This window comes from Lactuca sativa, chromosome 7, assembly GCF_002870075.4.
Source record: "Lactuca sativa cultivar Salinas chromosome 7, Lsat_Salinas_v11, whole genome shotgun sequence".
Lineage (NCBI taxonomy): Eukaryota > Viridiplantae > Streptophyta > Magnoliopsida > Asterales > Asteraceae > Lactuca > Lactuca sativa.
The window spans coordinates 23,113,529-23,123,974 of record NC_056629.2 but is presented as its reverse complement, the minus strand read 5'-3'; the positions used below and the strand labels follow the sequence as shown (position 1 = coordinate 23,123,974).

The window sequence follows — 10,446 nt, the reverse complement described above, 5'->3', positions numbered from 1 at the left end:
CTTTACTCCAAAATCATCTGTCTGCAACATGATCCCTCTGTTTAATATAAAAAGCCTTCTCTACCTGGAAGTTAAAGGCCATAGAAGCTCTCGAGTTCATGGACTTTTATATGATCGACGTTATCAATAAAGGTCCTATCGCTGATATGCATAAATCATCCAATGATGGTGTATATGGTAGTAAGCTAAAAGGAAAATATGTTCCCGGCTATAACAAGGAAGAGAAAAGGATGCTGAATCTCAATGTAAAGGCGAGAAATGCTATTGGAAACTCACTCCCTTTTTCTGTCTATTGTTTGGTTCAAAACTGCTCAACTGCTTAAGAGATGATGATCTTTCTATCATCTTCTTTTGAAAAGTAAAACTCCTCTGACGATGAAGGTAAATGTATCATGGCTAAGATTGTTGAATCTCACGTTGACGTTTTACATGATAGCATTGGGACCCTTGACGTTGATCTTTCTCACGCTGATAAGGACTTCAAGCTAGAATGGGATGCTACCTCAACGTATCAGGTAAAGAATCTTGTTAATTTCTCCTATGTTGAAAATATAAAAAAGAATGATACAATCGATCACCTACGTTTTGATTTATTGGTCTCAAATAAAGAAAAATCTGCACTCATTCATGAGTTAAAGAAACTCAAAGAAAAACTCTTTTTTCTGGAAAAATCTCCTTCTGTGTTAAAAATGAAAAACACATGTATATCTATGACCAATAATTTTCTTCACATAGAAAAATAAAAAGTTATTGATTATGCTAAAAGCATTCAACTTATTTTGAAAAACTAAGCCTCTTCTCCCTTCAACGTTACAAGAATTATAAATGTTCAGATCCCAGATCAGTGTGAGAAAAATTCTTGGGGGTGATATAAAAGGTGTAGTTTCCTTAACCAAAGTTTTTGAAACTAAACAAACCTTATATAAAGCTGACTGTTTAAAAGAAGATTTTAAGAGTAGATTTGTGAGTTTGTATTTTCTAAATCAAACATCAATAAATACTCAATGCTCTACTGATTCTAACGCCATTACCAAATATGTTTCTAACTTATCTGCTCTTGATCCTTCTCACCAACCTTCTCATCGTGAGTATGTTTTCCCTCCACTAAGACTTTGCTAAAGTTTCCTATATGTAATGGTAAATTTCATTCTATAAACGAAATCCTTAGTATGTTTCCTCATTGCTCAGTTAGCAATTCTAAACCTGAAGATCAATCAAAGACTTCTACCTCAGATGACTCTTCAATGCATCATGAGACTCATGACAAGGTAGTATGTGATCATACTATCGATGAAACTCCTTGTTCTAGAACTAAAACAAAAAAATCTTAAATCGTTTAATCAAAGTTCTTTGAACTCTTCAGTTGAAAAGAAATCAAAATCTAATACTAAAGGAAAGAATTCAGGAATCAAAATTTGTTATCAATGTAGTGATGCTTCTCACAAAGTCAGTGAGTGCACCTTTGAAAAGAATTTGCGTTCACGCTGAAAACATCATGACTCGTGATGATAAATGGATCAAAAAGGGAAACTCATTGAAGTGTGTCCCTGATGATTGTTATAATATTTTTTCTTGAGTGACCCATTGCAAGTGGGTCAGTGTATATTGTATGTATATTTTTTCAAGGCTTATTGTATATTTAATTTTAAGGGTAAAGAGCATATTTGGTATTTAGACAACGGATGCTCAAGACATATGAGCGGATTCAAGTCACTTCTTGAAGACTTCATAGAGAAGGATGGTTCGAATGTTACGTACAAAGATAATGGTAATTATGTTGTTTTTAAGAGTGTATGTTATGTGAAAGGTCTTCAGCATAATCTCATTTCAATCAGCCAACTATGTGACGCTGGCTATGAAGTTCTCTTTAATAAGAGAAAAGGAAAGGTTCTTGATCAAAGGAGTGTAATTGTTCTTTCTGGAAATCAACATAATGAAATCTATGTTCTGGATATGTTTTCTGCTGACAACTCTCTTTGTCTCTACTTCTTCTCTTTTGCTCAATATCATCTAAATTGGATGTCGCACAAGAGATTATCACATTTGTATTTCAAGAACATATCAAAGATCTCGGGGAATCAGCTTGTAAGAGGAATTCCCAGGATGCAGTTTGTTAATGATAAGTTATGCCTAATGTGTAAAAAAGGAATCTAAACCAAGTCTACCTTTAAACCAAAGTCATGCTCTACCATTAGCAAACCTCTTCATCTTCTTCACATGGATCTTTTTGGACCAGTTCCGATTAAGTAAAGAGCCGGGAAGAAATACACTCTCGTCATTGTGGATAAATTTTCAAGGTTTACATGGGTATTCATTTTAAGAAAGAAGAGCCATGCCGCTGATGAAATCATTGTTCTCATCAAGCTATGGGAAGTTCTCTATGATCACAAAGTAAGGAAATTACATAATGATCATGGGACTGAATTCAGAAACTGCTCTTTGGAAGACTTTTGCTCAAACTCAGGAATTTATCAAAATTTCTCTATTGTTAGAACTCCCCAACAAAATGGTATTTCAGAGAGAAGAAACAAAACTCTTATTGAATCTGTAAGAACTATGGTCGTTGAAACTGGCCTTCCTTTGTTTTTTTGTGTCGAAGCTGTCAATACAGCGTGTTATACCCAAAACCAATCCATCATTGTTAAACATCATGGGAAAAATGCTTATGAGTCACTGAAAGGAAGGAAACCAAACATCTCCTATTTTCATGTGTTTGGATATGTTTGTTGCATCTTGAATAAAAGAGATCAATATTCGAAGTTTGAAGCTAAAGATGATGAAGGAATATTTCTTGGTTACTCCAGCCTATCCAAGGCCTTCAAGGTATTCATTCTTTCAAGACAAACTTTTGAGGAAATAATAATGTCACCTTTGATGAAGACTCGTTCATTCATGATCGAGTTGATCTCTTTTATCAATTCCGAATGGACTTACTTACAGTCCTTCAAACCCTGTTCTTGAGTTCTTGCCAAGTGACACAGAGCCTGTTGTACCAAATGTTGATTAATTAATAAGTTCACAACTTATCTTCGAAGATCAGGTTGCCAGCCCTGAAGAAGCTAAACCATCAAATAAGGAAGACTTTGCTCAAAGTAATATAAATGAAAATTCTAATCCAAGAAATCTTCGAGATCATCCTGAATCTTTAATCATTGTAGATATAAATTCTAGGATTCTCACCCGTAGCAGAGTCAACATCAACTTTTGCATGTTTGTTAACTTCATCTCAATGATTGAACCAAAGAATGTCGTCGATGCATTAAAAGAAGTTGACTGGATCAAGGCTATGCAGAATGAGATGAATGAATTTGAACGTCATCGTGTGTGGACTCTTGTTCCAAAACCTCAAGGAAAGACTATCTTTGGCACTCAATGGGTTTTCAGGTAAAAAATGGATAAGGAAGTGACTGTGATAAGAAACAAAGCTAGACTTGTGGCTCAAGGTTTCTGTCAGCTTGAAGGGTTAGATTATGATGAAACATTTGCTCTTGTTGCTAGACTTGAAGGAATTATTTTGTTTCTTTCCATTTCTTCTTTCAAGAACTTCAAAGTCTATCAAATGGACCTCAATATTGCCTTTCTACATGAAGATCTTCAAGAAGAAGTTTTCTAAAGCAACCTCCAGGGTTCGAAAGTGAAGAGTTTCCAAATCATGTATATCGTCTTGATAAAGTTGTCTATGGTTTAAAGCAGGTACCTAGAGCATGGTATGACACATTGGCGAGCTATCTTCTTACAAGTGGATACAAATGAGGAAAGATCGACAAAACTTTGTTCATAGAGAATTCAGGATCACATATCACTCTTGCTCAAGTGTATGTGGATGATATCATCTTTGGATCCACTGATGAAAAGCTAACATCAGAATTTTGCAGAGATCATGGCCAAAAAAGTCGAGATGAGCATGATGGATGAAGTAATTTTCTTTTTCGGTTTGCAGGTCAAACAACTAACTGATAATATTTTTGTTTTCCAAACTAAATATATTGCAAATTTGTTGTAGAAGTATGGATTCTTTGATTGCAAGCTACTTACGACTCTGATGTCCGCATCAGCGTTTATTGGCGCTGATCCAAATGGCGTTGATGTGAATGCAACCCTATTTCGAAGAATGATAGGATCTTTACTCAATCTTACCACCAGTTACCCTGACATTATGTTTGCTACTATATTGTGTGCTCGTTATCAAGCCAATCCTAAGGAATATTGTCTACTCACTGTGAAAAGAATATTTTGGTACTTAAAGCATACACCCAATCTTGGGTTATGGTATCCTTGTGATCCCGAGTTCAAGCTGGTGGGATACACTGACTCCGATCATGGTGGATGTGCATCGATTGCAAAAGCACTTCAGGAGGAGCTCAAATTCTTGGAAATAGATTGGTAAGTTGGTCTAGCAAAAAGCAGACATCCGTGGCTTATTCTACCAAGCACATTGACATTCGTCATCATTTCATCAGCGACATAGTTTAAAGTGGAAAAATGGATGCATTTTACATTCCATCCACTGATCAATTGGGTGACATTTTCACTAAGGCATTGGATGAGAAGACTTTAAACAAACTAATAACAGATCTTGGCATTCTTTCAATGACTTAATTGCTTTCTAACTTTTAATTTAACATTGCTTTTGTTTGCTTTCTGAAAAACACAAAAACAAAAAAAAAAAACAAATGCTACTTCTGTTATTTTTATATACTTTAGTTTGTTTAAGCTTTGTTTCTAATATTTACAAGTATTGTTTTCTCTTTATACATCTTTCTGGCCTATCTAAGATTTATCTACATCCCCTTTCTTCAGATTTTGTAAGAGCTGAAAGATCTCAATGCTCTTGGTGTTGATAAAAAGAGTGGCATCATGTCCTCTTATTCTTGCAAATGCCCTCTTTCTCCTCCACTCAGTGTTATTGATGCAAGGAGAAACCATCAATGTAGTAAGTCTTGTTTTCATCTACTGACTAATAATCTGATAAAACCTCGAATGCCCTTGTGTTGATCTTGAAGACACAATGAATTTTATGGATTCGAGTCAGTTAACTAATTGGTTACAAAGACTGGTATCTGCTTCTCTATTGCTCCTGATGAATATGAAGCTTAGAATCTATCTGTAATGCTTCAATAAAAGGTTTCATCACTTGTGGTATATTGTGAGTTGTATATTGATGTGCTTACCTTTTTTTGTTTGCTCTCTTATATATTAAAAAATTCAAGGGATAAGTGTCTTGAAAAATGGATGTGCATTAATGATTATTCAATTCTAAATATTTAATGGAACGATTCTTTATCTCCTTCCAGAAAAAGCTACACATATTCTACTGTTAGGAATATTTTCTTGTTTGACTAACACTTTTTGTTTGTATTTGTATATTTTTAAGGGAATCTGATGGAGGCTACTCTAAGCTTAGTATGAAACTCTTAACACATCATCGTCCCTAGAAGCATCCTGTTGTATGTGACTAAATCTCTCTAAGTTTCTCATCAGCTAAACCATCTGCTAAGAACATTAACCCACCCCCTCACGTTGATTGTCTAGCATTGTCTAAATTTTCTAAGCGAGATTTGTTGTTCCATATAAAAAATCCAATAAAAACATTGGGGTGTTTATTTTTAATTAATCATCTTTACCTGACCCTATCCCTGGAAGCATGCTTGCCGTATGCATCAAGTCTCATGTTTTGCTGAAACATTGAGCATAACCCAATGGCTTACACTGATTCCATAGTCATCAACATAGGAGATACTTGTCTGGTCCTTAAATAACGAAGGGTTGTTCGTGTCCATGACCTCCTAGTCTAAGGTATGACATGGCACCATTATGAGTTAACGGTGAATCTTTGATTGTACATTGCAACTTACTCTATGATACGAAAGTTTAAACCACTGCTTGTTGATGAATTAAATTGTTAATGATTCACGTTGATTTCACCTCAGCGTGACTGAAACAATCCATTCTCTCATTTATCTCCTTAATAAAACCTAACGATTCGTTGTGATATACCACACACTGACAAAAGTTTAAAACTCTATGTCGATGGTTAGGCTATGTACTGTAGGCTATCACACGCACCCATCCATTCTTGCCCTTATATTCTTCTTTAAAGCTTTATGATTCAGCGTAATGTACCATACACTGATGGGAGCTTGACAAATCTGTGCTAATGGGTATATTATTTTTTGTGATATATTACACACACCTATCTACTCTTGCTACTTTTCTTCTAATAAAAGTGATCTATAAGTCAGTGTATGAAACTACACGCTGATGAGATCTCGCAATACTATGTTAATGATTGGTAGTTTAAACCCATACTATCAGGAGACATCACAATCCTATACTAGGCTACAAAGCTGCACCACTGATACTCTCCTCCAGTTCCATTTTCCTGCTGATGTCAAAAAGGGGGGGAGAACAATCTTGCCAAAGCTGAAGAAACTACTAAATGTTCAGCAAATAACAATTTAAGGGGGAGTTAAGTTGATATCAACATTCTCAGCTCATCATCTCTTCATCCGTCCGTTGCGATTCATAAATACTATCTCAACTACTTGAAAAATCAAAACAGGAAGTCACTCATTTTCTCAGGGGGAGCGTTCGTTAAAGATGAAGAGTTAAAAATTCATTCTTATTTTCAAGGGGAGCACGAGCTATAGAATTCATCGAAGATTAATTTTGACATCATCAGATAGGGGGGGGGGTATTGTAAGGTCACACCTTATGATCTGATGAGTCAAACACTCTACACTATATGTTAGCATCAACATCAACTACTAGCGCCATCATATCAAGCTTATCAGTTTCAGCACATAGTATAGTTATTCTATTGTAATCATTTGTATATTAGGCAATGATATAGATAAGTATATAATAGATAAGAGATCTAATATCTTTGTTATGAAGATTGGTTCTTTTTATAGATAAGATACAATCCCTTAAATCATGGGATTGATATGTATAGATTAGTATATAATATACATTAGGGTAAACCCTAATGTAGAGAGAGTCCGGCTTTCTTTCAATCGTCTTTGTGGCAATCCGTCTTCTTAGTGAAGACAAAATTCTTTCTTGATGAAAGAACATTTTTTAGAACTCTTTGTGTCATTTTACTTTCTGTTCTTTATTTTCTTAGATTAAGTTTTACTTTTGTCTTTATACTTGAAGTGTATCCGATCGATACAAACCTTCATAATCCTAATTTTGGAGTGTTAACAAGAGCACAATTAAGATAAAGAAATGAAATATTAAATGTTAATCAAGAGTTGTGTATGTTCCATGTTTTCAATTCTAAAATAGAACCTAAAATTGCTAAAATCTCTTTTGAATTTACAAATTAGGTATTTGCAATGCAAGCTGAGTTGGTTGAATTCGACATAAACAAAGTGTGGAGGTTAATTTCTACTGTTATTGGGTTAAAATGGGTTGTTAAAAGTAAAGTTAATAAAAACGAAGTGTCGTTCGTAATAAGGGTAGACTTGTGGTTAGGGGATATAGTCAGCAATAAGGTATTGACTATGACGAAACCTTTTCTTCTGTCGCAAGAATCAAAGTTGTTAGCAATTTTCTTTCTTATACAACTCACAAAAACTTCGATGTTTATCAAATGGACGTGAAGTGTGTATTTATCAATGGTGTACTCAAAGAGATTGTTTACATTGAACAACCTCCTAGATTTGTAAATGATAAGTTTTGTAATCATTGTTATATTCTCGATAAAGCTGTTTATAGATTAAAACAAGCACTACGGGCATGGTATGCAACTTTAACCATTTTTTTAAACTCTCTACATTTAAACAAGGATATTTTGATCCTACACTTTTTCATAAAAAGGTAGGGGATCATTTAATGCTTGTTCAAATTTATGTAGATGATATCATTTTTGGTTCTATTGACCCTAGTTTATCGAAGGAGTTTGAGAATTTGATATGTAGCAAATTTGAAATGAGTATGACGGGGAAGATAAATTTATTTTTAGGGTTAAATATTCGACAAAGAAAATAAGGCATCTTTATTAATCAAGACTCCTACATGAAGAATTTATTTTAACCATTTGGCATTGAGAAATGCTCAGATGCAAAAGTTCCAATGGCTTTTGGCACAAGAATAAGTCCTTAGTTGGATAGACCAGTCACTGACATTAAAAATTATCGAAGCATGATAGGTTCATTGTTGTATTTACAGCCAATTGGCTTGATATAATGTTTTTTGTGTGTAATTATACTAGGTATCAAACCAATCTAATAGAACCACATCTTATAGCGGTGAAGAACATCTTTCAATATCCTCATAGGACTACAACACTTGGTCTTTGGTATCTTGCAAACACAAGATTTTTTATTTAAGCATATTTAGATGATGATCTTGGTGGTTGTCAATTAGATGGAAAAATCACAATTGGTGGTTGTCAATTTCTTGATGGAATGTTAGTGAGTTAACAGTCGAAGAAGTAAACTAGTGTGGTGATATCCACATCAGAAGTTGAGTATGTTCTTGCTGCTGCTGCATGTACTTCACAAGTTTTTATGGATTCAAAGTCAACTTCATGACTATGTCATAAATATGAAGAAAATTTCGTTGATTTGTGATTCTCAAAGTGCAATACGTATATGTCATAATCCAGTTCAACATTCAAAAAACAAGCATATTACTCTTCGATATCACTTTATCAAGGGTAAATTACACCATTCGTCCCTCGTGCACATGGCGAAAAGCGTGTTTAGTCCCTATTTTTAAAAATTAACTAGGACCATCCCTCGTTTGGTTAATAGTTGCACGCTTCATCCTTCGTTTTGTTAATATTTGCGAGCATCATCCCTTGCGAGACCTAAAATGACTATTATGCCCTTTTATATTTCTTTTCCATTTAATTTAATGATATAACTATTATTTTTAATTTAAAAATAAAAGAAAAAACAATATGGCCCCACTTCATACCCCTACCCCAACAGATCATCAGATGAACACCACCTGCATCTCTCAAACACCATACTTCCATCGTCACCTTCCTAATTACACCCTTCTTCCTCAATCATATACCTTATACCACCTTAAAACCCACCAACAACTTCCTACCTCCTCCTTTGACGGGTTACACCACCATTGGAACACCCTTGTTGCACCCCTGTTCATTGTCACAAACCGCAACCAACACCCACTTTAAACCTTACCTTCAAAATCAGAAAACCCACCTCAGTCGGAAGCACCTTCGTATAACCTGCACCATTTGAACATCATCAGTTCATTTCCTCCAAACAACAACTACCACCTTCCTTATACCATCCTCGAGGCCAACCATCTCTGTCCCCCTAGTTTCTAAACTTTATTTTACCAATACCGCCTAGAACAACAATCGAATCGGCCCTGAAAACCATCTTAAACACCGCCCGAAATATGATCACCTTTCCATCTCCGTTGTCGATGGAGAAGATTTGGGTTCGATCTGAACCCGCTTCTCTGATCTAAATCTCCATCATCTTTGATTTATAAGTTTAGGGTTTAGTTTGGTTTCATTTGTAGGTTTAGGGTTCATTTTTTGAGGTTTGAGTGATGACTAGTGGTGATTGCAGGAGGTGTTGGCGGTTTGTGAGACAGAGTGAGAGAGATGACTGATTTAATTGAAAGAAGAAGAAAAAAGGAAATTGAGGAAAGGATAAATTGCAAATTGCTTCTCTCTTTTAGATCTTCTAATTTGCTGCAAATCGAGAACAATAAAAACGAGAGGCGACTTATGGTTGAGAGGACATATGAGATGGTGGTGGTGATTATGGTGTTGTTGATGATTCCACCGGAGATGGTGGTGCTGTTGATGATTCCATGTACAGTTCATTCTTGAGTTCTAAGTTTTGATAGAGGCGATTGGAGGAGGATGAAGATCGATTGGTCCGATTTTGGTTTATTGCTTTGGGGTGAAGGTGAAGGTGGGGGTGATTGGGCTTCGCCGTCGTCGGGAGTGGCTGGGGGACAAAGGTAGAGGAATACGTAGGAGGGGGAAGCGGGGAGGGTTGGGATCATGTATGTACATTTATTGTTTTTTTTCTTTTTTTAATCTAAAAATAATAAACAAATAAAAAGAAAATTAAAAAATAAATAAATAAGGGCAAAATGGTCTTTTTATGCCCAAAGGGACGAAACATGCAAGTTTTATACAAACGAGGGACGGTCCGAGTTAATTTTTGAAAATAGGTACTAAACACGCTTTTTGGTATGTGCACGAGAGATGAATGGTGTAATTTATCTCTTTATCAAAGATCATGTCGAAGAACGCAACATAGAAGTCCATTTGTTCAAACTAAAGATTAACTCGCATATATATTCACAAAGGCTCTTGATGAAAAATCATTTCTAAGGATTTTCAATGGTTTAGGAATGATGGAAACATGTTATGTTTCTCAATCGAGTTAAGTTTTGTCTCTCTCATTTTTCATTTTTCATCATTTTTTACATATCTTCGAT

The 10,446-nt window shown here is 35.1% G+C and overlaps 1 protein-coding gene across 1 annotated transcript; it reads left to right on the top strand.

The window, feature by feature from the left end:
- Positions 1 to 392: 392 nt before the first annotated feature.
- On the top strand, positions 393 to 3,388 carry LOC111898952 (uncharacterized). The gene is made up of 6 exons (XM_023894832.1): positions 393 to 702; positions 1,189 to 1,268; positions 1,364 to 1,450; positions 1,651 to 2,108; positions 2,322 to 2,823; positions 3,041 to 3,388. Exons 1-6 carry the CDS (start codon positions 393 to 395, stop codon positions 3,386 to 3,388), a joined length of 1,785 nt encoding a protein of 594 aa, XP_023750600.1.
- The last annotated feature ends 7,058 nt before the right edge of the window (positions 3,389 to 10,446 follow it).